The sequence below is a fragment of the Mastigoproctus giganteus genome, chromosome 12 (genome assembly GCF_048544385.1).
Source record: "Mastigoproctus giganteus isolate SK-2022 chromosome 12, ASM4854438v1, whole genome shotgun sequence".
Taxonomy (NCBI): domain Eukaryota; kingdom Metazoa; phylum Arthropoda; class Arachnida; order Uropygi; family Thelyphonidae; genus Mastigoproctus; species Mastigoproctus giganteus.
The window spans coordinates 57,113,764-57,138,077 of NC_143586.1; the positions used below are offsets into that span (position 1 = coordinate 57,113,764).

The window sequence follows — 24,314 nt, forward strand, 5'->3', positions numbered from 1 at the left end:
CACACCAAACTGACTCGACACTGCACTGTCCAGCGATGTCGACTGGCTTCACTTCCTTGGATTTTATGTGTTTTTTAACTAATAGCATAACCCCTCCTCCCTTCCTATCCTGTCTATCCTTTCTGTAGACATTGTACTCCCCAAATTCCAGTTCTGCATTTCTTATATCTGTGTGACACCACGTCTCTGAAATCCCCACAATATCTGCCTTTGATGTTTTGAGCAACACCTCAAATTCATCAAATTTATTTACTAAACTCCTAGCATTGGTGTACACACAAGTATACATGCACCTGTTCTTTTTCTTAGCTACCCTAACACAACCCATGTGTTTACTTGTACCCCAATGATTCCCAGCAGTCTCTGAAATATCCTGCATCTTATTTTCCAGGCTGCGGCTCATTCCAATAGAAGCAGTGCAAGAATCACTTTCACCTCTGCCAGTGGCTACTGTTAATCTATTAGTCCTTGTATCCCCCCAATCTAGCAGTTTTCCGACCCACCTAACATTGCCTCGATAGCATCAGCAAACATCTAAATAAACATCAGCTTTCATCATCTTTCCTTCACAGTACCACCTCTATATATTATATAGACATTGCAAAAACTACTACTTTCATATTTTATCATTATTTTGTCCACCCCCTGTCTCTTCTGTTAATGTATAGGATTCAATTGCACAGTAAAAGATAACATTTCAATATTTTAATTATGAACTATTAGTTTCTCAAGTGTTGACTGACAGTATTGACCTTAAGCCAAATTTAGAATTAGATTAAGTCTTTAGCCATTATTTTTCAGTTTGATTAAATATCAAGAGGTATAAAAATAGAGACATATATATACCAAAGTTCAGAATACTATTTGCAGTTCATTTTGTTTTTTTTTTTTTTTTATTTGAAATGATTAGTCTGTTATTAAGTTGAACATAATAATCATAATTTTTAACTATATTAATATGTATTAATATTGTTGTATGCCAAGTTCAGAATGGTGTAATTAATACAGTGGTTAGGGTTTTTTTTTTTAACTCAAAAAAAAAATAAATGAATTGTTGGCAAGTCTGCAATAATTTTATGTTGATTGTTTGTTTAGAGACCAATTCCTTGTCGTGTTGCAGCTGTGTATAGTTTGCTAGTATTTCTAAGGAACACCCCAAAACTTGAACATAGAAATGGTATTATTGTGCAGCTTATAAGTGGTAAGAGGTTTCTTGACTTTGCATCTGTTACTTCTATATTTCTTTCATATATCCCATATCATCACATATTTATTTATTTCATATCATCACATATGACTTATATATTAATTTTGTGTTTCTTGATTTTTAATATATTACTGTTATATAAAAAGCAGATTTTTTTTATTAAAGTAAATAAATTCTTAAAATAAAAACTTATATTATAATTCAATTCTGATGGAGCATTTTCTTGAATATTAATAGCAATTAATGTTTTTAATTGCTATCAATTTTAATTTTTTATAGGGGTGAATGATTTGTAAATTGAGATCACACTTAAAGGTGTTACAATAGTATAACTAAGTGTGGCTCACTAGTATGGACTTCTGAAGTGGTTGTCATCATATGATCCACTGCTATTATATATTTTTAACAAGACTGTGGTCTTGTTTAAAAAATTTTTGGAGCTTCTTGAATTATTGCTATATCAATGGGAGCCTTCTCAGAGGGCTTCAGTCATTCTCCAGAAGTTGCCTGGTACAGCTAACAGCCTGTTGGATGGGAATGGATGTAAACAGACAACATCAAAGGATGCCATGATCTTGCTGTCAGGAACCGTGAGTTCTTTAGTTAGGCGGATGAATCCCTCGCTGTTGGTGACTGTACGGATAGAGTTTCCCACTAGAGGTGTAAGAAGTCATGCAATATACCTAGCTGTGAATGGTTCAAATCTGGGGAAATCTCTACATCGACTCGGTGGCTTTTACATACCACGGGCTGCCAACTTCCACAATTTTATGGCCTACCTAAGATTCACAAGCCAGGAGTTCCACTCTGACCAATTGTGTCATGCTGCAACGTGCATACATGCGAATTGTCTAGGTACATACATGCGAATTGTCTAGGTACATCACATGACTCCTTACACCTCTAGTGAGAAACTCTGTCCATACAGTCACCAACAGTGAGGAATTCATTCGCCTAACAGAAGAACTCACAGTTCCTGACAGCGAGATCATGGCTTCCTTTGATGTTGTCTCTCTGTTTACATCCATTCCCATCCAACAAGCTATTAGCTGTACCAGGCAACTTCTGGAGAACAATCCAAGCCTACCAAGCAGAACATCGCTATCCACAGAGGACATCTATGCTGCCCTCAACCTGTGCTTGTCAGGCAGCGTCATTACCTTTGCCGATTCTCTGTACTAGCAAATACACAGTACATATATGGACACACCTGTCATCTCTGTCGTTGCTAACATCACTATGGAGGAATTAGAGGAACAGATATTCCTGAGCCCACCTATACTGATTATAATGTGGTGCAGATATGTCGATGATATCTTCACCATCATCCCATGTGGTTCAGAGACAGCACTGTTAGATTACCTCAACTCCTTATCACTGTTCATCCAGTTCACTGTAGAGTTAGAAGTGAACAGGTCCCTTCCATTCCTAGATGTTCTAGTGAAATGAGTGGGCCCACACCTGGAAACCTCGGTGTGGTGTGGGCAGTTTACCAACTACAGTTCAGCCCACGCCCCTTGCCATCTAAACAGCACTGCACATACCCTAATCTGTCGAGCTTGGAGCCATTCCAGCTCAGAGGAAGCTAGGCGCACCGAGATTTCCAGAGTAAGAACTGACCTAGTCAATTGTGGGTACCCAACCCATGTATTAGACAAGTGCTTGCTACAAGCACAAGAGCTTATGACCCATCCAAGAATGTTGTTCCCCATGTGACAATATACTTACTGCCTATATTCCTTACTATCCAGGCAAGTCGGACCAGATTTCAAAAATCCTCCGCGAGTACAACATAAAATGCAAACAGCTCCCTGGTAGGAGCTTACGTTCTCTGGTTTCGAACATTAAGACTTCCATTGCCCCTCTCTTATGTAGTGGAGTAGTGTACCGCGTAACTTGCAATGATTGCGGCAGTTGCTAAATAGGAGAGAGCTCTATATGCCTTTAGGATCGTCTTGCAGAACATGACAGGTTGATTCGCCTAGGTGACACTGACCACTCTGCAATCGCGGAACATTTCTGGTCAACACATCATGATCTTAACCACAGATGCGATTGTGAAGTGATCGATCAATCCTGACACTTCCGTCACCGCCTTTGGCTAGAATCGTTGAACATATCATGCTGTCCAAAAGCCTTCAATTGCTGCAAGGGTATGAGGCTACACCCTATCTTGGAATCAACAGTCTTGAAACTGGCAGAAAACCCACACTCGTCCGTGCACCAACAGTGAACGTCAATCTAATGAATAATGTTCAATCACACAGCCATGTGTACATTAGAGCATGCGCAACTCACTTGATATTTATTTTATTTTAATTCTATCTCTAATGTCTATATTTTGTTAGTATTTTATTATGTCTTTTGCTGAAGACAGGGTTCGTTTACCCTGAAAGCTCCATACTTAGTTATTAAAAATTTTATCAGTGGGTACGCTGTATTGTTACTCTCCAGAAGTAAAATGTTAAGAAATGCTGATTTAGCTGATATATAACAAAAAACATAATCCAGATCTCTCATAGCTGCGTGACACCCCCCCCCTCTCTCTCTCTATGTGCGTGTGCGTGTGTGTGCGTGCATTAGGGCTTGCAAACCGGTTAAATTGGTTTTCATATTGAGTTGTTAAAACCGAAACCGAGCTTCTAAAACCGGATTCGAATATTTTCTTAGTTAGCCTTCAAATATAGTTTTTTGTTACGCACATTTTCTTTTGTTTGTTCGTTTGTCTGGATTGTTCAACTGCTTTATGTTTTAAACATGTTTTTTATTTAATTTAATTTTATTTTATGTTTAGGTACGAACCTCATGGGCAAGTGGCCCAAATCAGGTGGGAAGATAAAAGGGGTACCTTTTATCTTCCCATCTGTATCATGACACGATGCAGGTGTACTCATTTACGACTGAGTGAGTCGGAGCGATAGCTTAAAAGAAAATGCTCAACATTTCTCCGTTCCATCTATCTTGCTCACCAGGCAAGTTATCAAATGCACCTTATTGATGGTTATCCACTGTAAACAGATTCGCTGTATATTGCATCAAATTTCAATCGTAGAAAGTTTTTTGCTTCCTTATTCCTATTAAATTTGCGATCAAATTTTCTCCAAAAAGCAGCTTCACCAAATTTAGCTTTTATGTAATTTTTAAAATACAATAGATTTAATTGGGGAAAAAAAAATTCAAGTAAATAAATAAAAAATTTCTTTCGTGAAAATTTTGAAACTTGCCTCGTTTAGACTTCTTCATTCGGTGCTTGCGGGAGTGACGCATAGTATTGTGCCTTTGTTATCTTCAATATTGTTATTTAAAATTGTCGGTGATATAAATTCCTACTAATTAATATTTATTACTTTTAATATGTCTAAGATGAAATCAAATGTAGGGAATTATTTTGCTCGAAAAGCAAAGATGAAGCACAATGTTCGAAATGTCAGAAGATAATAAAGTCGTCTGGAGGATCTACATCATCTTTGATGTTGCATTTAAAGAAAATGCATCAAATTGACATTAAACAAGATAACAGTGAACCTCCCGTAAAAATGGTAAGAACATTAGAAAACGTTATCGTTAAAAAATCTAGGGAAGAAGAGATTTCAAAATTAGCTGCTTTAGATGGATTTTCTTTTAATTCAATTGCCAAGAGTGAGTTTATACAATCAAGCCTTCACCTTCAGAGAAATAAATACGATAAATTACCACCAGCCTCAGTGAATGGAATTAAAAATATGGTTCTGAATTATTATAAAACTAAGAAAGAAGAACTCATTCAGCATTTCAAAAATTCGTTGGTTTTGGGTGCATGGTATTCATTGACTCTAAACGAATATACGTCTATACAAAATAAATGGTATATGAATATAAATGTGCATTCAAAAGACAATCATTGGTCGTTAGGTCTTATTGAGATTAATGGTTCACTTGATAGCAGAAGAACTGAGCAAATTGTGAATGGACACTTGAAAGAATTTGGCTTGAACTTGGATGAGGATATTGTTGCCTGCACCACTGATGGAGCAGCAATGATGATTAAGTTTGGCAAGCAAATTACGCCTAATCATCAATAATGTATAGCCCATTGTATACATCTGTCAGTTATAGATGTACTTTATGAAAAAGCGATCAACTATGGTGCCACAGTCTCTGAGTCTCCCAAAGACAATGAAAATAATGAAGAAAGTAGTGATAATGAAGAAGTTGAAGAAAGACAACAAGGCATGCTTTATCAAACCGACTTTACTGATGAGCTCATTTATTTCTTCAATTCAATGGCTAATATTGCACAAACTATTAACAAAGTTAGAAAAATTTGCAAGCTTTTTCGAAAATGACATATTACAAAATTTTGTTAAAGCAAAATTTAATGGGAAAGAATATAAACTTATATTAGATTGCAAGACTAGATGGGAACAGCACGTTCTATATGATTGAGAGATTTTTGAAATTGAAAAATTGCATTCCAAATGCTCTATGTGCAGTACTGTCAACTGAAGCTGTGTCTGACGATGACTGGAGAAGATACAAAGGTTGGCAGGTTGTTAATGACAGTAATGGCAGTGTGCTACTGCAACAGGATCTAGATAATTCGGGCAGATGGGCTAAGAAGTGGCAACTGAAGTTTAACCTTGACAAATGCAAAGTACTGCATATGATGGGTAGAAGTAACCCCAGAGAAACGTACCAACTGTGTGGTACTACACTTAAGGTGGTAGAAAATGAAAAAGACCTGAGAGTAATTGTGCAGGCAGATATGAAGTTTTCTGAGCAATGCAGACAGGCTGCCAGGGTAGATCATGGGGTTTTGTCAATGATATATAGGAATTTTGCTAGCAGGGAAAAGGAGGTGATTGTCCCTCTGTATAAGGCAATGGTCCGGCCACGCCTTGAGTACTGCGTACAGGTCTGGAGGCCTCATTTTAGGAAGGATGTAGATTTACTTGAGCATGTACAGAGAAGGGCAACAAGATTGTTGAGGGGAATGAAGGGATCCTCTTACCAATAGAGGCTTAAGTTCTGCAAATTGCAGTGGCTGGAGACTAGGCACCTGCGCTGTGATCTGATTGAGGTATATAAGGCCTTGAATGGGTTGAGCATGCTGAATTCTGATGGGATCCTTCCACTTGTTCAGATTACGAACCTAAGGGGGCATAAATTCAAATTAAGAAAAGACAGATGTAGAATAGATGTGCAGAAATTTGCCTTTAGCCAGCGGGTGGTTAATTGCTGGAACAAACTTCCATCTGTCGTTGTGGAAGTTGATAGGTTGAATAAATTTAAGGAGGAACTGGACAGGCATTTGGAGGGAATGGTGTGATTTTTTTTTTTTGGCTGATGCTGCATAAGCTCATACACATGCCACTACTACTACCTCAGAAGATACAGACTTACTTAAAGCAGAGTCTTCGATAGAATTTCTGCTTGCTAAGCTTGATACAGCAGAAAACCCATTTGCTTTAAAGTTTCACCAAAGCCTTTTGCAGCGTTATAATGCAAGATGAAATTGCCAAACTGTGGCTTTGCTGAGCTATCTACACAACCCCAAAAAGTTTAGGAAAGAAGATTCAGGTTCAAGAACTTTTGATTTTCCAAGTAAGCAAGTTTTGAAAAAGCATGTGAAGAGATTTATCAGAGATTATTTGCAAAACATTCCGAAGGAGTCTTAGCGTTGAATGAAGAAACTGAAAATAAACAAACTGTTCTTTTAGAAGAAAACAAAGACTCGTCTAGTTCCAATGTCGGAGATACACTCATGCGAGAGTATGATAGTGTAATAAAGAGATTAACTGTGAAGAGCCTTCAAAATATCCGAGTGATTGGAAATCAGCAAAGAATTTAAAATTTTGGAGGCAACTAGCAGTAGAAGTGAAAAGCTGGAGAAAGTTTATAGAGCACTGCTGACCATTGAACCAACAAGTGTCCAATCTAAGAGAGTGTTTTCGATCACTGGTCTCTTTAACACAAAAATTGTGTTAAAAGATACCAGATCATTTTCAGAAAAAAGCTGAGCAATAAATAGTAAAGTAATTTCCCCAAGCTGTTTTTTTTCACATTATTTTTATTTATTTATTATTATTATTATTATTATTATTATTATTATTATAGGGCTTATTATTTTTTTGTTTACAAAAAATATTTGAATACAATTTGTAATTTTGTATAATCTCAAGCTGGTTACTTTTTTGGAGCATTTTAATGTTTTTTTTAATTTTTTTACTATAAGAGGTGATAAATTTTGTTTAAAAGATTTGATTACGATTTGTACAATCTACCCAAGATTACCTGTGTTATAAGTTTTTAATTATTTTCCCTAAGTCTGAGAAAATCGGTTTTAAAACCGGTTTTAAGAGTAAACTTCGGTTAAATTCGGTTTTGAAATTTCTCGGTTTTATGCAAGCCCTAGTGTGCATGCACTTGTTACAGTGAAACTTTGATTTTATGATCCCTTGTTCTTTGCAATGTTAATGATCATGGTACAGTTCATATTTTTGATAGAGTGCACTAACCAATTTTGTTTTCAGGCACATTAGCTTTTTTTTTTTTTCTTTATGAGAACCCCAAACACGAGAGGTATTAGAACCTATAGTACTTAGTACCGTGCTTAGGTTGGAGGTTCAGAAGACGAAAGAAGATATTTGTTGATATTGGACTTAAACTTCTGTAGATTGTAATTTTCAGGAAATACATATGAAGGAAGGTTCTTCCAGAAAACGGCAGTTGAATGAATAAATGAGGAAGATGAAAAGTTGGTTCTGTGGGTTTGAAGTTGGACAGTAAATGGATGTTGGCTGGTGGCGGCACGTGTTCGGACTGTTTTGAAAGAGAGAGCGGGAATTATAGAAGCCAATTCAGAAGAACAGTGCCCATGGAAGTATCTGTAGAAGAGGCATGCAGCAAAAACAGTGCGTCTATGAGAAAGCGAGTGGAGAGACTCTGTTAGAGATGAATCATTAATTAACCTAACTGCCCTCTTCTGAATGGAATCAAGAAGTCTGAGAGAGATTTTGGGGGCACCACCCCAGATGTGGGAACAATATTCCATGGCAGGGCGGATTTGCGATTTATACAGAGTGTGCAGCTGTTTGAAAGAAAAGTAACGCCGAGAGCGAAAGAGAAAACCAAGTTTTTTAGATGCAGAGGAAGCAATATTTGTAATGAGCTTGTGCCAAGAGAGATTAGAAGTCAGGGTAATCCCCAAAAGAGATATATCATTTTGCCTAGAAATCGGAGTGTCACTAAAGATAAGCATAGGAGCAGAAGAATCCTTTTTGCGAGATATAAGACAAGATTGAGTTTTAGAAGGGTTGAAATCAACTAAGTTGTCTTTGCCCCACTGGAGAATTACCTGAAGATCGGCATTTAAGGAATTGGCAGCAGATTTTCGAGAACTTGAAGCTGATTGAGCTGGACAAGGTTTCTCAAAATGGAAAGTTGAATGCAATGTGCTATCATCGGCAAAACTATGGATAGGATTTCCAGTCAATGGAAGAAGGTCATTGATATACAAGAGGAAAAGAGTGGGGGAAAGAACTGAACCTTGAGGGACACCGGCATTAGTGGAGAAGTTAGAAGACAGAGAGCCATCTACCATCACCCTCGGTGAGCGATCAGAGAGAAAACTGGATAACCAATTACTAAAAACAGTTGGCAACCCATAAGATGGAAGCTTGTTTAGAAGACCTTTATGCCAAACACGATCAAAAGCCTTTGAGATGTCAAGAGCAACTACTTGTGTTTCACCAAACTTTCCATTGTAGGCGCCTCCGTAGCCAGGTGGGAAGGAGCAGCAGTGCGTAGCACACGCTTCTTGATTAGACCGGGGTTCGAGCCCGTCACCACCAAATATGGAGGATGCGGAAAGGTCAGGGAATGACCACCGCATATCCCGGAGCAATATGGCCTTAGTTGCTAATGCTCCTAAAAACCAAATAACAACAACAACAACTTTCCATTGAATTAGTCCATAAATGGGTAACATAAGCCAGAATATCACCAGTGGATCGACACTGACGGAATCCATACTGGTGATCGTTGATCAGACGGAAGGTTTCTAGGTAGTTTAAGAGTTGGCGGTTAATTGATTTCTCCATTACTTTAGAAAGAGTAAAAGTAATTGCAATGGGACGATAATTGGATGGGAGGGATTTGTCACCCTTTTTAGGAACTGGCTGGATATGAGCAAATTTCCAAGCAGAAGGAAAAACACCTTTGGAATAAGAAAGTGAAAAAAGGCGGCAAAGAATAGGAGTAAGTTCAGGAGCACAGGTTTTGAGAACAAGTGGAGAAATACCATCAGGACCTGGAGCTTTCTTAGCATCAAGATTCATCAAAATCCTTCTGATATCCTTTTGACGGAAGACCACAGGAGGCATTGGATGGAGCGTGTTAGGAATGGTGGGAGGTGTTTTACCAAGATCATTAATACATGAGCTCGAAGAAAAATGGGATGCTAGCAGGTCAGAAGTGACAACAGAACCATCTGGTTTGGACAGAGGTGGGAGCAGAGATGGACAAAAGTTGCGGCCAATAGCTTTGGCAAGAGACCAGAATGCTCGGCTACCATTAGGGCAAGAAGCAAGTTTTCTACTCTTAGCCTGTTCAAACTTTAGTTTGGACTGATTAATAACTGCTTTACAATTGTTGCAAGCTTTGGTGTAGGCAGAAAATGAAACTGAAGAATTAGAAACAAGCCAATTACGATATGCAACATTCTTCTCTTGGACAGCCTTAGCACATTTGTTGGAAAACCAAGGTTTAGATAAAGGACGAGATTTTAAAGTGGAGTGTGGGATAAAGGATTCCATTCCTGCAAGAATAATTTCACTGACACGATCTGAGCAAACGTTGACATCAGAAGTGTTGAAACAGTAATCAGACCAAGGAAAAGAAGAAAAGCAGTCTCGCAGGTCATCCCATTTTGTATTCTTGTAATGCCAAACAATACGAGGTTGGGAATAGCCATGAGATAAAGGTTCCATTGGAGAAGAGACAATCACCAAGTTGTGATCTGAAGTGCCTAAAGGACCTCTCACTTCAACCTTGTACTTAGAAGGGTTGTTTGTGAGAAAAAGATCAAGCGTATTGGCTGTATGATTAGGATTGTCTGGTATTCTTGTAGGTAAATGAACAATCTGTGCTAGGTCATTAGTAATTGCAAAAGCCTCAGCATCTCGACCTGCTGGGTCGGTGTGACTAGAAAACGGAAGCCAGCTGGAGTTGTGAACGTTAAAATCACCAAGGAAAATTACCTCACTGTTAGGAAAGTTGGACTGGAGAAAGTCAAGTTGCAAAGAGAGGAAGTCAAAGAGCTCCAAGTGATTAGTGGAGTTGGGAGAACGGTAGAGACAACAGATGAATTTTACACAAGGAGGTAGAGAGATTTTAAGCCAGAGAAGATCAAAGAGAGGAGATTCCAAATTGCCAAGGCTCTGACAGGGAATATCAGAACAGACATATGCACAAGTACCACCTTTGAGGCGAAAGGAATCATACAGCAAATAATTTGGACATCTGAGATGAGCAGTAGTTGAATCAACTGATAACTGAGATTCAGTGAGAAAAAGTACATGGGGTTTGGAAGACTGCAAGTGGAAATGGACATCGTTGAGATTGGAATTGAGACCACATATATTTGTGAAATGAATTAGGAAGTCCTTGGGAGGTTTAGATATTTTCGCAGATAAGCTTGCTCTATTATTTTGACAATTCATGGTGTATTCAATAGTAAGAAAAAGTGGGTGGGACATGCTGTATGAAGTAATGAAATTTTTCGATATGGCGTACATGTGGTAAGAATATACCCAGATCCTTGACATAATGTGGCCTCGATAATGCTCCCCGCATACACACTACTCGGACTCCCTCCAGTCACTATCTGGCAGAGTAGAGGTAGCAAGATTATACACTAGCTGATCCGGAAGCCTCCTAGAGAGTTACCAATAGGTTTGGTCCGGTGTACTATCTAGCGGCCGGCCTGCGAACACTGTTTTAGAGCTGTACCCTCGAAATGTAAGGAATATTGGATCTCGCCACGACATTCATCATAACCTCAAAAATCATCAATCATACTGCATGATGGAAGAGATAGGGAAGGGTTGGCCGGAACTTAGCTCTAGAGACTAAACATGGGTTCCACCACTTCAAGCCTCCAATAAGCAAAGTGGTGGTATTTCACCGGTTGATGAGCGTCATCTACCACCTAGTGCTGCCTGGTAACATAGAGGGGCGGCGTTCCTCCATGTGGTGTGGGCGCCACACCTTGACCCCTGCTTACGTTGGTTCACACCTGGGTGGTCACCCACCATGTACATGTGCATGAAGGTTATACCCAGGATTACTAACAGTCCCACCATCGTGAAGGTGCAAGCAGAGGATTTGGCTGTCATAGACCGTCCGGACTTCGCCGAAATTGGGTCCACTTGACTTGAGTGTCACCCGAATATCAGTTCCATCAGCGTTTTAGACTCCCAGGTAGCAAGAACAGCTTGTCTGGCATATCTGAGAGAATGTCTGTGACGTGCCTATTGTCTGTTCTTCCATCTGTCCTTAAGTCATAATTTGACTCCTAGTGGATGAATTTTCATAATTTATATATTTGGCTCTTTTAGAAAGATTTGCCGGGTCCTTCCAAATTTCATTAAAATTGGACAAATAGAAATCTGTCCCTCCCCCCAATTCTTTTGGGGGGGTGACAGATTTGTATTTCTCAGAACAGTATCAAAATTCAGATCTCTGTTCCTTAGAACAATATTAAATATTCCTGGAATTGTGTTTTCAATCCCAAAAAATTATCTTGAGAACAGTATTAAATTTTCCTTGTAAGTACATTTCTAGCTGCTTCCTATATCCTCAATTTTGCATTCAGTTATCATATTTTATCATTACTGAAGCAAAAATAAATAATTCACCAAGCGCTTTGATTTTCCTCATCTATCTGCAGCACTGCTTATTAGCATTGGCATTTTATTGAGAACAATTGTAGTATTATACTTTGTCTGTATGATATTGTATTTTCAAGGCCACATTTTTGAGTATAAAGATCTCTGTGGCATTGAAACATTGCATGCACAATGAACTTCTGGGTAATGTAAACAGACTTCTGGTTTGCTCATATTACCCACATGCAGCGGTGAGCTATAGTGGGCTCGCAGGAGTCATTGATATATTTTTTTGAAAATTTGCGAGCCCATTGTTGAGATGATCATTTATTTTACAAATGAAATCCAGAATGCAATTATTGAGTATCCAGAGCCGAAACTATGATGAGGTGAGCAAGGTCCCATCCCCATCATTTTAATGGCGAAATCGACCAGTTGTATTTTAAAATTGCTTCATTTTTGATTTTATTACAGTCAGACCTCTGTTTAATGAACTTCTTTATAGCGAATTATTTTGATTCCCCTTGGTAATTAAATTTAAATAATTTCCGTGTAACGAATGGATTAGGAGAGACAACTGTGTATGCATTGTTCTCACCTCTGGCCATTAGGTAATTAGAAAGCGTGAATTAAGGGTGAAAGGTATTACCGTTTCACAATGTTAGTGGTGTCTGTAAAACCTATGCAGTCACATACCAAGAAGTCACGCTAGTCAGTATGCTTTCCATAGCTAGTCAGAGGATTAAGAAGATTCCCAACATGTATAATAGCCTCTGGTCAAGCTGTGTTGTGGTTCCCCTTTACTCTGACAAACGGGCATATGTTTTTCGGAGAAGTGAGTGATCCACGCCTTCCAGTAAATTTCTCCATCTATGTTTACATGGTCACAGTAGCTGAATATCCGTGTGATTCCGACATTTTGCACAGTATTCAAAGAACTAGTGAGAGTGGCAACGTAGAGAGGGAGGGGGAGGATTGAGGAAACTAAGATATTATATAAACTTTACGAAGATGAAATGTTGGCAGATTTTGAAACTTTGTCGAGCCTTTCACCGTGTAGAAAATGTTCTAAACTATAATGGCATACAGGCAATAATTAAAAAAAAAACTGTATCACCAATCTCCAAAAAACCAGTGCGAATTAAGGATGAAAAGGATTACCGTTTTGCAATGTTAGTGGTGTCCGTAAAACCTATGCAGTCACATACCAAGGATTACTAAAGAATTTGATGTGGAAACTATAAAGATCGGTCATGTGTTCGGGCTATGATGAGCAGCTTGTAGCTTGCAGATGGCATTTGTGGGTCAGAGGAATTATCCCGCTTTGTGCGAACATTTTGAATCAGAGGTTAAATATTCCGGATTATTAAATCGACTTTTAAATTTGGAATTTCTTAACCATTTAGCACTAATGATCGACATCCTGTAGGAGCTCTCTCTTACCTTTCAGAAGCTTTACAGAATCACTATGGTAAAAGCAGATAAATTAATTATTCGAACTATCAATGCTATTGCTAATTTGAAAAATTCTGAAGGAAATTATAAGGCTAAAATTAAGAGCATGTTGAAATGGAAAGAATTTGAAGGAATCAAAATCGAAAGTAAAAAAATTACTTCGTAACAAGTTATTAAATGCATTGTTTTATCCTTAAAGGATAAGTTGTTAATGCAACAGAATGATTTTAAATTAAATAAAGAAAATAACAATACCATTGAAAGAAATTTTAAACATATGCTACCTGAAATCGTGGAATACGAAAGAACTTTCATCTCGGTGGCTAGACGGTGAAAACCGAATAAGAAATTTAAGTTTTCTGATAAAACATGAAACAAAAATTAATGATTTTAGAGATTTTGTCGAAGACAGTTTATCTTTAAAATTGAGTTAAATTACCTTTTCAATTAAGAAAGCCAGAAAATATCTTTGAAACCATTGTGATTAGCTGCTGAAGCTGAGTGAGCTTTCAGCGTAATGAATAATATTGTGACAATTAAACACGTTGCAGATTATGAAGACCATACATCTAAATGGAAAACCATTGCTTCAATTTGACCCGGATCGTTACGTCAAATCATCAACAACAAATATTAATAAAGAAGTAAATTCTATATGGCAATTTTTAGAATAAATTTTTCTTCAATATTTGTGAAATAATTTTTTTCATGTAATCTGTGATTTTTTTTTGTGTACTTTTTCTAGAAAGTTTGTTTTTTATGTAATATTTGTTTTTATATTGTGGAATGTTTTATGATAGTTTTTATGTTATTTGTGATATGGGATATATTTCGTGTTATTTTTTATTCGCAATGTTAAAATTTTATTATCCATTTTATTTCCCTAGTTGTTAAAAAAAAAAGATGAATAAAAAAGTTGCACGTGTGCCGAGCACGCGCGATAGATGGTTTATGTGAAACATCCTTCACGTTTCATTTAGGCATTTTGATTTGTATATATTGATTACGAAATAAGAGCTTTTTTTATTGTAATTATTTTATTGATCATTCACAGATTTTCATAATTTCTGGAAGACAAGATACAATGGATTTGTGATAGCTAAAGTAAGAGATGTATACTTGTGAGTGCAATGTATCTAAATATCTCTGTAAAATAGCACTTATTAATGTACCAATCTTGTATTTGAAGCAACATACGCAGCTGTTAGGGGAACCTAACAATGGAATGTAACGAAAATGCAAGACGAAAAAAGAAATTGTTGACAAATATTTGTATTGTTGCAGTCATACTACTTACTGCAGTAGTAACTTCGGGAAGCATGATTGTGACGTCATACTATTCAAAAATTCTAAAAGGTTAAACTCCAGACACTATCATATCCGATTATCATCGTAAGGCATGGCAACCAGGTTTTTAAGGGTTTTATTTATTATTATTTTTTTTTTAGATAGACCTAGGAATATTTTACACATTCACTTATATGCATGGTTAAGGGGGAAATAAGCCACATCTGTCTACCCCTCGAGATATCATACCGGTCACAAAAAATGCATCACACACTCTAATCACACTACTAGTAGTGCGAGCGTGGGAAGCGCCTCTGGGGGAAGCCACGGATGATGTCACTTCCATGACTGATCAAATTTACTTGGTAGAAAGTTGGAAGAACAGCAAGCCCATTGTTAAAATATTCACAGCTCACCACTGCCCACATGTATATGAGTTGTAATCAAAATAATTCAGGGACTAAGTTATTATTTAGGAAATGATGACGCTTACCTGCTATTTGAATGGATTTTTTTTTTAAATAGTCTCCTTGATACTATATGCACTGATTCTAACACGTCTACAACTCCTGGAAGCATTTTTGATAGGATTCTTTGGGTAATCACTATTCTTTTAATATGTTTCTGTGTCATGTTCTGAATAATTTCTTCGGCCATTGCAGATCTCTGACCTTTCAAGGTAAGCTTGGAAAACAAAAAAAAAAAAAAAAACAACAAAAAAAAAAAATCACAGGGAGCTAAATTAGGTGAATATGGGCAGATGGGAGACCATAGTGATGGAGTGCTCTGCAATAAATTCTTGAATAAAAAGTGCCAAGCATGTAGGAGCATGGTCATATGCAACCCCTTCCCTCGAAGCCCATTTTTCTGACCATTTTCTCTGAATGTAATTGTGTGGCATGACTCACCATCTAGAATAAATTTGTAATAAACAATGCCATATGAATCCAAAAAGAAATTACAATAAGGATAGATTATTTTCATGTTTGATTGAGATTATCTTTCCTTTTTGGGGGGTGAAGAAGATGGGATCTTCCATCGGAAGGAATGGGCTTTTGGGTCACAGTCATATGCCCATGACTGATCACCATTAATGATGGAAGAGACAAATTGTGGGTCAGCATCAGCACATGGACAATCTTAACATGCATGAACTTGCCACTCTCTATCTTCAAATAGGCCTCTGGGGGTGGGAATATTCATATTCATAATAACTGCACAATCGTACACCAACTGTTATTAAAAATATAAATAGTGTTATGTTATATTAAAATAATGATGTAGATAAATGAAATAAATAGAATGATAAAATTCCACCAGATAAAACTGATAAAAAGGTGCTGTACAATAAAATATGAAATTTTAAACTGCAAAGAATTATTTACAATAAAACAATGTAGATAAAACACAGGATGATAAAAGCACTAAAACACCGTAGCTTTCAGAGGCATCCACTTCCTTTTTCAACAGTGAGGTTTATCGTACGGCACATCCTTAAATATCAGCAGGCTCACTGAAATTTGCAGTGCCTGCAAATTTCAGTGAGCCTGCTGATATTTAAGGATTAAGGATGTGATGTGAGAATAAGAAACTTGCAGTGCCTGCAAATTTCTTATTCTCACATCACATTTAACACATTCAAATTATAGAAACTAAAAGATAGTGGAAACTTTAAAAATGAAGCTCATTAATATATATTTTGGTGTTGTTTATGATTTATTTTTGGATCCTCAGTTTTACATTGTTTTCTTGGTCCCTTCAAAAACAAAATCGAATTTGCAAAGTAATTACCTCAAGAGTGAGTAACTAATTATCACAAAATGAGGACCATTTCATTGAAGGCGCCTCCGTAGCCAGGTGGGAAGGAGCAGCAGTGCGCAGCACACGCTTCTTGATTAGACCGGGGTTCGAGCCCGTCACCACCAAATACGGAGGATGCGGAAAGGTCAAGGGAATGACCACCGCATATCCCGGAGCAATATGGCCTTAGTTGCTAATGCTCCTAAAAACCAAATAACTAACTAACTAACTTGATTAGGCCGGGGTTCGAGCCCGTCACCACCAAATATGGAGTATGCGGAAAGGTCAGGGAATGACCACCGCATATCCCGGAGCAATATGGACTTAGTTGCTAATGCTCCTAAAAACCAAATAACTAACTAACTATCCTAAAAACCAAATAACAAACAAACAACAAACGTTTCATTGAAATTATAAGTGATTTCAAAAATGTTTCCTTCTTTCAGAGTTGTGCTGTGGTAGGAGTTGCCATCGACGGATGTTATATATTAGAGCATGTGAATTGGTTATGGAGATATTTTCAAAAGCCTTTTTTAAGCAGCATTTCTTAAAACCTCTTTTGAGTTTAGCAGGTAAATAACTTTATTTATAAGAACTATGTTCATTCTAATGTTTTTTAAATAGCATTACATAAGAAAGTTAATGAATGTTGAATAAATTCATCTCTCAGTGTTGATAATGCAAGGCATTAGAGTGAATGTCCACAAGCGTTGTGAATCATATCATATGAGCACCCACTCTAATCGCTGACCTTTGACTCATTATTATGCTTCTTTGTCACCTTATATCCATTTTCTTCTGTCTGTAAGTTATAGTATGTCCTAATCTATAGTATTAGTATTAATATTAGCAGTGGCAAATGATGCAAGAAAGCAAGCTTATAACAAATACATATTATAGGTGCATAATATGGAAGCACCCATAAAATGGAATAATTTTTCTTGCAAGAGCAAGAACCAGAAAGTGTCCTGAAAGTCTCATAGATGTGAAAAATATATGAAATTTGGTGCATAAATTCTGTGAAGGGAAAGAAAACCTTGAACCAAACCGCAACCAAAACCACGAACACCGGTCATTCCTAGGAACAACATTGCCTGTATTGAGGCAGAGATTACGGAGGGCAAACAATAGACAGTGGATGAAGTTGCAACATTATTAGGTATTTATGGGCTCTGTGAATACAGTTTTTCATAAGACTTAAAAATGAGCAAACTGTCAGTACCTAGTATATTTACCCACAACCAAATAGACAGTTGTTTTAACGTATACCAAGAGATACTTACACGCAATGCTGTGATGAATGGTGTTTTTTTCCTTATGCTTGTCACCACGGATGAGACATGGATCCCATTATTCTATCCAGAGACCAGGTGACGGTGTGCCCAACGAAACTGCATTGATTCACTACTGCTAAAGAAATGGGTGATTTTATATTGTTGCAAGTGCAGAGAAAATAAGTACAGCAATACCCCGCATAGCACTGATAATTTGTACTGAAATTGTTCCTTGTTATGTGAAACTGTGCTGATTGAGGTATAATTATAATGGGTTTTAATTGAATGCATTCCAGAGAAACAGTCTATAAACAAATTATAATAAATCAATAAACAATTTGCGTTTGGTAACCAATTAAAAGGATTTGAAATAAAAAATATCGCAAAAAGTTTTATTAATGAAAAAGTAACATCATGAGAGATGAGAAAAAAACTTTATTGTTTATTATTTAGGTATTTCAATGGTGAAGTCGTCTCCTCTTTTTCTCAGTGTACAAGTTTTTGTAGCATAATCCCATCTTGTAAAATTGAATGGGTTGAGCACGCTGAATTCTGATGGGATCCTTCCACTTGTTCAGATTACGAACCTAAGGGGGCATAAATTCAAATTAAGAAAAGACAGATGTAGGATAGATGTGCGGAAATTTGCCTTTAGCCGGCTGGTGATTAATTGCTGGAACAAACTTCTATCTGTCGTTGTGGAAGTTGATAGGTTAAAAAAATTTAAGGAAGAACTGGACAGGCATTTGGAAGGAATGGTGTGTTTTTTTTTTTTTTTCTTTTGGCTGATGCTGCATAAGCTCATGCACTTGCTTTCTTGCATCGCATGCCACTACTACTATTTGCCGTATCTTGATGTTACGTTCAACATTTGGATTTCCATTCATAATTGCCTCTCGGGCCATGCCATCCCCCGAAAAACTTCCTCCAGTTCTTCTGTTGAAAATTCTTTTGATGCCACTTCAGAATTGATTTCCTCTTCTTCATATGCAGTTTGCTCATCAATTTCAATGATAGTTCATCATCTAAGTCATTTGCATGTGAGTCAGTGCTGTCATGTACATTGGCAGTGTCCAAAGTTTTGAACCCCAAGTCTTTTTCAATCTTATTATTATTATTAGCCACATTGTTGTTGTTGTTTTGATTTTTAGGAGCATTAGCAACTAAAGCCATATTGTTCCGGGATATGCGATGGTCATTCCCTGACCTTTCCGCATTCGGTGGTGACGGGCTCAAACCCCAGTCTAATCAAGAAGCGTGTGCTACGCACTGCTGCTCCTTCTCACCTGGCTACAGAGGAGCATGGCCACATAGTGCAAGGAAGCCTGAGGCTTATGCTGCACCAGTCAAAAAATTTTTCTGAGTCACCCTGAGTGAGAGAAAGAGTCAGAAGTGGAAGGGAATCACCAAGGAAAGGAAGAATCATGATATCCAGCTCAGGACCCTGGGTGTGCCAAGCCCATACTCACCACATGTGAGCCCTGAGGGATCACAATGTCTTCAGCAGTTGTCCGAACTTGCAATTCAAAACCAGTGAGATCATTTGCCAAATGGGGCAAAACATGTTGCCAAACAGAACGCATATCGTTGGCAGTGATTTCTAGCCAGGATGCAGATATCATTTCAATCACATTCCTGATGTTATAATTTTTCCAAAAAGGTTTGTAAAGATGATGATCCCACTCCTGTTGAAACTTCAGTCGCTTGGAAAAAAAGTTTGCCACGGATCATATGCCTTGAATATAGCAATTACGCCTTGATCCATGGGTTGTAAGAGAGACATGTTAGGTGGAAGAAAACATATTTTTATATTTTCATTGACATCAGAAATTTCAGGTGGATGGCCTGGTGCATTGTCTAAAAGCAACAAAATTTTGAATTTCATCTTTGCATTAACGTTCAACCATCGGACAAAAATAAGTTGTGAACCATTCTGTAAACAATTCTCTTGTAATCCCTGCTTTCTTATTGGATCGCCAAATTACGGGCAATGTGCTTTTTACAAAACCCTTTAGAGCTCTTCGGTTTTCTGCTGTGAACACGAGTAGAGGCTTCAGTTTAAAATCCCAGATGAGTTTCCACCCAACAAAAGTGTTAAATGATCTTTTGATGCTTTATATCCAGGTTGGGCCTTTTCATTTTCAGCTAAAGTTTGTGAGGGCATTTTTTTCCAGAACAGTCCAGTTTCGTCGATGTTGAAACTTTGTTCGTCCTTGTAGCCATCTTCCTCAATGATATCTTTCAGTTCACTGGGAAATCTTGCAGCAGTATCTTTGTTTGCGCTTCCACTTTCACCTGAGATACGAACATTGTGAAGCCCAACAAGATTTTTAAATTGGAAAAACCAACCATGACTGGCTGTAAATATTTCTTTAGTCTCCTCCTCTTCATTTTCTTCTTTTTCCTTCAGTGTGTTATAAAGGCTCATGGCTTTCGCTTGAATGATGTTTTGACTCAAAGGAATTTTCTTTGGATTGCAATCTTCTATCCATATTAATAAAAGACATTCCATGCGGTGCCAACTCTATTGTCTCACATGCACATATGCCATTACCTCTCCTCAGGCAGTCAGCAGCAACAGTGTTCAGTGTTCCATCCTGATAAGACAAAGTGATAGCTTTTCATTTCACAATTTATTTTTTACCCCTTTAAATACAAAACGATGAGTCAAAAAAGGAAAAGTAATGAAAGCAGGAGCTACTAAACGTAAATGGCTTAGGTTAGAAAAAAAAACTTGATATTATCAAGCAGTAGCATAGCTACCCTTTTTCGGGCCCAAAGGCAAAGAACATGTTCAGACCCCTACTTAATTAATTAAAATTGCAAAAAGAGGAGATAGTCAAAGATGCCAGACCCGAGCCTGGAGGCAATTGCCTTGCCTGCCTACATGGTAGCTATGCCACTGTTATCAAGTGCCATGAAGATGGTGCATCATGTGCTAAAATTGCGCAGAAAAATGGAATGAATGAAGCATCAGTGCGAATGATTATTCGAAAGAAGGATCAATATAAAGAGCAGGGAATTTCTACAGTATCTTACATGACGAAATTGGTAACTCAGCAAAGAAGTTCACTATTGATTAAGTACGTGTTCCTAGGCTACGATAATGCAGCATATATGTAGAGTACGTGTCTAGGCTATTATTAATTTTCGACTAAAGTTGACAAATCATAAAGTTTTCCTCTGAAAACTAATAAATTTATTATAAGTTAAGATATAAAAATATAAACAAACAGGAGCCTTTGGGGTGATGGAACATTATAGTCATAAAGCAATAAACTTTATGACTATTATGGAACCTGATACCAAAAGCCTTTTCGCAGACAAACTTAACTGAAACCCATGCTGTTTGAAACCGTGCTAAGCGAGGTATTGCTGTAGTTGCTATTTTCTAAGGTGTTGATGATAATATATATAATATATTATCCTTATAAATTGCACTCCTGCATGCACTACAGTAGGTTCGGCGGCCCCAGGTGCCAAGCGATTGTTATCGAGCATTTTCTCGGTGCTTAAAGTGTGATTATCCAGAAGCGATTTAGTTATTTTAAGTTCCTGCCCTTAAGAAATTTATTTATTTAATATCAGCTACTGTTACAAAAGTACTTGTACAGAGCAATAAAGAAAAGCTACCTTTCTTTATTTTTCATATTTCTTTTACTAACACTTACTACTTTATGCTTGGTCACACCGGGCACTGCTCCTGCCTCCCCGTGGTGGGGCCGGAAAGACATTGGCCATAACACGTCACAACCCAAGAGGTTGAAAACCACTTCCTCAGCGACAATTTATCCTGCACTTCTTATAATGCACTCTCTTGTAGATTAGCCTCTCAGTAAGCTCTCTCCGTTCCTTATCCAGAAACACCTGGAAAGTCTGGCAGGATCTCCTAAGACAGTCAAGAGACTACAATCAGGCGACCTTCTATTCGAAACAGTGAACTGTAGACATTCAGAGAAACTGCTAAAATTTACAAGCTTTGCTGGAATTCCAATAAAAGTTTCTCCCCATGCTACCCTATATACATCTAAGGGTATTATATCCAGCTGGGATCTATTGAATGTCAAGGAGGAGGAGATAACACAAGAGCTTCAAGATCAAAATGTCATTGCTGTGAAAAGAATTATGGTGAAAAGAGAAAACATACTCACACCTAAAAGGGATATTATTCTAACTTTTAATATGCCAAATCTACCACCATCGATAAAAGAAGGCTACCTACTCTGCCGCATTAGACCATATTTTCCTAACCCATTGAGATTTTTTAAGTGCCAGAAGTATGGCCACTCTCAAACAGCGTGCAGAGGAAACCAGGTTTGTCCTAATTGTGGGTCCGCTGACCACACCCAAAGTGACTGCTTGGCAAAAGAAATGACTTGCCCCAACTGTAAAGGAAACCATCCTGCCTACTCAGGGACATGTGACAGATGGAAAACTGAAAAGCAAATCGTTAAATATAAGATATAAAATAAAGTAAGATTTCAAGAAGCACGGAAATTACTTACTCCCAATATGAATAAATGCACGTACGCCATTTATATTGCGCAAAAATATCAATCAGTGGCCACCCAAACTGATGTTACAGTCCCTTCAAACACCTCAATCTCTGACTGGGCTCTGACTGTTCTCTCTCAGCAACAGTCCAATGTCCTGAAACAGTTGAACCAGGCAAGTGATACTGCACTTACAGTACCAGCTACATCTCCTGCTCCTCCCCCAGTGATTTCTTCTATATCGAATAATCGTAACTCAAATTTAAAAAAGAATCCAAGAAACGTCTATGGATACAATTGACTCATCCAGACAAGAAGAACTGATCTTAGAAATATATGCGGATGAAGAAATGGATACCGGTCGACCATTATTCTCAAAAAAAGACAAAGCAAAGCCTGAACGTCACAAGACAGTCACATTAAAAAAAAACAGTCAGAAGCATCATCTGCTACTAAACACCAGTAATGCCTTATATTCTACAATGGAATTGTAGAGGATTTCGTAGCAACCTTAATGATATTCAAGTCTTAAATTAACCGCTACTCTCCAGTTGGTTTCTGTCTACAGGAAACCTATCTCACTCCTCAAATTTCCACCAACATAAAGAACTATGCCATCTATCGACACGATCGTAATACTTCAAATGCTGCCCGTGGGGGTGACCATCTTGGTCAGCTCAAAGATTCCGACCAAGAAAATTGTTTTGTAAACTGAAATTGAAGTTGTCGCCATGCGTTTGATAACCCAGATTGCTTTAACACTAGTATCAGTCTATCTCCCACCAAGTCATACCTTCTCTTACCAAGATCTTGAAAACCTGCTAATGCAATTAGTACCCCCTGTCTGTCTCTTGGGTGATTTCAATGGCCACAACCCCTTATGGGGATCGACAAAATTAGATATACATGGCCGCTTAGTTGAAACCTTTCTGGATAAGCAAAACCTTACTGTTCTTAATACTGGTGCAACCACTCACATACAACTACCAACTGGACAAACCTCTGCAATCGATCTATCAATATGTTCCCCAATTCTGTTTCCAATCATAGAATGGTCTGTTATGGACGATCCCATGGGCAGTGATCATTTTCCAATTATTTGTGATCTGCTCACTGCACAACCACCATTAGCCATACCCTGCAGGAAATGGAAGTTCTCTCAAGCCAACTGGATCAAATTTCAATCAGTTGTCACCCTGGATGAGCAATATATACGAACACAGTCAATAGATGAAGCCACAGATTATATCACTTCACACCTACTATCTGCAGCTAAATGTTCAATTCCATTGTGTAATCCCCAATCCTGACGGCACCTTAACTATTGGTGGAATCAAGAATGCACAATAGCTAAGAAGTTAAAAAATAAAGCGTGGAATTTATTTCTGAGATCCCCAACCACAGCTAATCTTATCAATTACAAGAAACTAAGAGCAAAAGCACGTCGCATTCAAAGAGAAGCCAAAAAAATTCTTGGATTCGGATTGCATCTTCCATAAACAGAAACACTAACTCCAGGTTAATATGGAAGAAAATCAGGCAGATTTCCAGGAAATTTCCAACCACCCCTTCACCAATTTATGGAATGGGCAGGAACTCTCTGCTGCCGACGACATAGCAAATACTTTGGGCAAAACCTTTGCCCAAGTTTCAGCGGCATCAACTTATTCTCTCGTTTTTCAGAAAATAAAGACCAAGACTGAACAACGAGCCATCAACTTTTGAACCTCGGTTTTCTTTCCGTATAACCAGCCTCTTCAATATCGTGAACTTCTACATGTCATTAAAACAACACGCAACAGTGCCGCTGGGCCAGATGGAATATCTTACATTATGTTACAAAACCTTGGTGACAAAAATTTACAAATACTGCTGGTCTACTATAACTGGATATTTATGGAAAACATTTATCCCATCCAGTGGCAGATTG

General features: G+C 37.8%; 1 protein-coding gene across 1 annotated transcript in view; it reads left to right on the forward strand.

Annotated features, from left to right (window-relative positions):
• Positions 1 to 24,314, forward strand: part of LOC150077083 (serine/threonine-protein phosphatase 4 regulatory subunit 4-like) — a 297,317-nt gene that overhangs the window by 178,551 nt on the left and 94,452 nt on the right. Inside the window, exons 15-16 of the mRNA XM_090386255.1 lie at positions 1,096 to 1,201; positions 17,064 to 17,189. Of these exons, the coding sequence (XP_090242381.1) occupies positions 1,096 to 1,201; positions 17,064 to 17,189 (232 nt within the window). The remainder of the gene's footprint in view (positions 1 to 1,095; positions 1,202 to 17,063; positions 17,190 to 24,314) is intronic.